At 41.0% G+C, this 4,689-nt stretch overlaps 1 protein-coding gene across 1 annotated transcript; it reads right to left on the minus strand.

Annotated features, from left to right (window-relative positions):
* Positions 1-1,271: 1,271 nt before the first annotated feature.
* Positions 1,272-4,159, minus strand: LOC123412214 (protein BUNDLE SHEATH DEFECTIVE 2, chloroplastic). Its single transcript, XM_045105157.1, has 4 exons — positions 3,905-4,159; positions 3,580-3,667; positions 1,608-1,704; positions 1,272-1,503 (listed from the first exon to the last, which is right to left on the minus strand). The coding sequence occupies exons 1-4, from the start codon at positions 4,031-4,033 to the stop codon at positions 1,416-1,418; spliced, it is 402 nt and encodes a 133-aa protein (XP_044961092.1). The 5' UTR covers positions 4,034-4,159; the 3' UTR covers positions 1,272-1,415.
* Between the last annotated feature and the right edge of the window lie 530 nt (positions 4,160-4,689).

Consider the following 4,689-nt stretch of genomic DNA (forward strand, 5'->3'; position numbering starts at 1 on the left):
TTGTGCCTTATAGCATCCAGGTTAATACCATTTAAACTATGAGAGTTAGGCTTGATTTGACTGATAATGCATCTCTAATTCGATCAATCATGCATGCTATTTTTCACAACTAAGAGTTACAGGTTGCAACATATATTACTCAAAATATTATGTATAAAAAAATCATCATTGCAGTGTAATGCCAAAGATTCCATCTTTTTACTAGAGTATCTTCGTTCAATTTTTGCTATTTTGTGAACTGACGTTTGTATGCATTACAGAAAACAGTAATATTGTTGGATTTTTAACTCGGCTACCTATACCGAGCCTAAAAGAGTAGGCTTTGTCTATTGGTTGGTCCTTTCTATTTTCAAATTCACTTTTTTGTTGTTTTTTTCATCTTCTGTATCTTGCTTTATTCATTAATATAAATTTTCATCTATTATTGGGTGGGGCATTATCTATAAAATGTGATTTTTGAACTCTATATTGGAGCAAGTTTCCTTCGGTTCGAAGGAATCTTCATTCTGTATAACTTTTGGTTGCATTAGACAGTTTTAGACTTTGGCTATCTTGATAGGAACAGCTTTTGCCGGAACTTTTAAAATAATATAGCTAAGTATCTGTAAACATAGGTGAACTGTTTTTTGGTATCTTTCGATATTTCTCGAAGTTAAATTGACTTGCACATTATCAACTATCAGTTTTCTTATCCATGCTTTCTTTCCTTCTGTAACCACCCAAACAAGCTTCATGACGAGGGCGGCGTGCCGCCGCGCCTCCGTCCACTAGTTTCTAAAAATAGCACCTACTGGTTCTTGCCGAACCCGTCATCAATTTAAGCCCAACTATAAACCTTTTTCAAATAGTGGATGTGGCTCATGCGAGCCACACCGAAGCGATTCAAAATTAACAGCAAAATAGACTAAAATATTAACAACAAAAAAAGGGAAAAACTTGTACGATCATCAAGTTTCAATTTAAATATTAACAAACAAAAACTAACTTTTGACATCTTGCCGTATAAGCAGTAGTGGAGCTAGCCCACTGGGCCAGTGTGGGCCAACAGTGGGAGCTGTTCATATAATTATTATTTATTCAATTTACAATTTAGGTGGGCCGTGACCCACCCAGCCACCCCTAGCTCCACCATTGCACGTAAGCATCTGAAGACCAAACTTAATGCCACTAAATTTCGTTTGCACAACACAAACCGTGGGTTTCCAAGGTGGATTTGACACCATATATGAAATTTTCTGCGAGGAGCCTTAGTGACATATTTTTGTCACAAATAAAATAATTATACATTTATTAAATGCGATAAATGTCCCACTTCTAAGGGACTAATTCCTTGGAGCAGATACAAGTAAAAATGTTACAGATCTCTCAAAATTTGTCAAATACAACATAAGCAAAAAAATAACAACATAAGCATTTCATTCGGAAGTGTCGTCGGCAGTGCTCATAAATCCACCCAAGAAGCCAGCGCCATTGCAGCTCCCACATAGAATTTCACGCTTTCCTCTGCCATGTTTTAAACGAACCGACAGAAAACATTGGGAATTTAGATAATTTATTAATCGGCCACCGAAATAGAGTATTGTCAGATAGAGCATGACTTATTTTACCTGCAAAGCCAGCATAAGCCTCCAGCTTTGAATCGGCCACCGAAATGGTCTTCCAAATTCTCCCCACCTCCCTTGCATTGGGTGCATGCGATTGCGCCTGCCGTTTGCCATAAGATTGTTAACACCGATTGGAATGAGCTCCCGTGGCAGCGATGCACAGAAAACTGATCACGACAAGAACTCCACCAAAATGCAATGAAGACTCTCAGATCCACTTGAAACATTGTTGCACATTGATCGATACGGCATTCAATTTGCACCAAGACCGAACTAATCTTGCTATAGCTGAGCATTTAACATGCTAAAAGTGCACGGAGACATGAATTTCTTCAAAATAGATACATTTTTCCAAGAAGTGGTGTACTGAAGTAAAATCCACATTATTGCACTTCCAAGGTTTAACAAGTCGGTTCAGAGAATGATCAAAACATCAAACAACTCACATGTACACTGTATGCATTTGTTGGTAAAATATATTCCCTCTGTAAAGAAATATAAGACCTTTACAGAGGGCGTATCAGTTAAACAAGCAAAAGAATTAAGCCAATAATGCTATACTTACGGGATGAATCCTACTGATTCAGCCTACGAACTGATGTGGCATGCAGCCATGCAACGGCGGGAGTCAAGTTCGGAACAAATGAGTTAAGTCTTCCAATTGTATGAAGCCACGTTGCGTCCGTAACTTGAGTGCGTAGCTATTTTCCGTAAGTGTAGCATTATTCGAATTAAGCCATGGCAGTACATAGCTATAATAAGTGCTCAGGTAAAATATAATAATACTACAAAATTCCGCTTCAGAAGCATGGAACTGGGTCACAGAGCACAAAGATTGCTAATGCTAACCACAGTTACATCTCCATTGGTAAAAGAGTTTAATTTTGTTAGGAAACCAGATTAAAGAATGATAATAAAAGATTCCAAGTGTCGTGAGAACACCATATATCAAACACATGGTCGCCCTTTATATAATAGCGGAGGAAAGCCCAAGGGCCCAAACCCAATCAATTCGGTTTTATCACTCACTTGTGGAGACAGGGAGCTACATGAAGCTTTTTCCTTTTTTTTTTGGAGCTGAACCTGTGAGAATTTCTTCTCACAGCATATTCTTATAGATTTTGTGGTTTACCCAAACAGTACAACAAAACGAAACAGAAGAAAGCAAAGAAAATACAGCAGTGTCAAGAGGCACAAGGAGTGCCCATCCTGTTGCCGTCTAGTGTCTATACTATCTAAAGGCTTGAGCCGAGTCAGTGAACTGGCTATATTTTTTCTTCTTTGCCCTGTAAACCACCCAATTCAGCTCCTCTTTGAATTTTCTCCGGCAAGAATACAGGATTGGCTCAAGCCCTGTGAAGATGAAGTGATTCCTGGTGTTCCAAATTGCCCAGGAGATCAGAATAACAATCTCTAAGGAAAAAAGAAAAGGGGACCTGAAGATGATTTTTAAGCTGACTGAGCTGCTCTTGGATGGTGCTGGTGCCAACCATGCACCGGCATCCAAGTTGGGTATAAGTGTCTCCCGCAAACTTGAGCAAAATGGCAGTGTAAGAACAGGTGATCTCTAGTTTCAAGCACCCTTAAACCACACATAACACAACTATAATTACGGATGAAGAGATTTTTTTTCTCTGAAGTAAGTAACTCTCTGGTGTTCAACCTATTGTGTACGAGAAGCCAGTAAAAAAAGTTGTGTCGGAGTTGACAACAAGTACTCAAAGCCGCTTAGAGACCTTGTATGAGTATGACAGAGCACCAGGTGGAAACTGACACACATCCTATGCACTGAGCTATTTGGACGAGTACTCGAAACTAGAGATCTTCTACCCTATGCATCCACATTTCGACATAAGCTATCCCACGCCTAATCGAAATTAGTAGTTTAGTGCTCCATTTCAAATATTTCCTACCATACACACTGGTTGCTCCTTGTAGTTTAAACTTTAAACAGAGAAGAAGAAGGCTGGCTTACCATTCCCTTCACAGGCAGTGCAAACAAGACTGTATGCCTTCTTTTTGGTAGCTTCGGGCTTCTTTTCGCCCTGGTCCTTTGCTGCTGCCTGTGTAGATGAAACGATTTCAGGAACTGAGGTACAATGTTACCGTGGAGTAAATTACTGTTTCTTTGCGTGTTATCATGGGGTAAACTACAACGTAGCTGCAAGAAACAACAGAGGCACCGCACCACAAGTCTAGGTGGAACTCATGGCTATGCACCCCCAGTCCAACGGACAGAGAGGTAATTCAAGAATACTGGCAGCAGCATAGGGAGAGACGGGAAAGGCAGTGCTGCAGACCTTGGCCTTGAGGGAATGGAGCCTGGAGCAGCGAGAGATGGGGCGGAGGAAGAGCACGGGAGGAGGCGAGGTTCTAAGGGCGGCCGGAGGGGAGGTGACGGTGGCCGTGAGGCCGGAGGTGGCCGCCATTCGAGAACGGCGTGTGCGAGGGAGGGAGCTGAGAGTTTGGAGGAGAGAGTGCAGATGGGCGGCCAACAGGTTAGAGATAGAGGAGGCCAATCCACCGCGATAAGGGAGGTGGCAGGGGCCAACGGATGGTTGCTCATGGGCACTTTTGGCGAGAGATATTTGTTGTTAGACATGCCACCTCAAGTAAACAACGAGTTACACTGCGCGTATTGATGCATTTTACGGTACAGCACCATTGAAACTGAAAAACTTTCGCGTCTCATTTACAAATATGTTTCACTCTTTCGATCAAAAAATAAATAAATTGTTTCACTCTCGTCTCGGTGATGGCAGACTGGTCCCGCCTAGGGATGCAAGGGGACGGCATCCGCATGTCTGTGATCGTTCGTAAAGCAAAATTTTACACTAATTTTATTCAGTTTGATAAACGGGTAAAGAAAATGTTAGTGGACAATCAATCCGTTCGTATTTTCCCTGAACGGTACGCAAAAATGCGAAGATATTGAAGGGTGGAAGTGGCTTTGCTCATTTCATTGTCGTGTAACTTCAAGATATGATCTAAACACATGGATATTTATCCAAACAAATACGGTTCAATATTGAAATTGTATTACTTGTATCCTAATGACAAGTATTAAGTATAGCAAGTGTTTGAG

Source organism: Hordeum vulgare, chromosome 7H (genome assembly GCF_904849725.1).
Source record: "Hordeum vulgare subsp. vulgare chromosome 7H, MorexV3_pseudomolecules_assembly, whole genome shotgun sequence".
Taxonomy (NCBI): Eukaryota; Viridiplantae; Streptophyta; class Magnoliopsida; order Poales; family Poaceae; genus Hordeum; species Hordeum vulgare.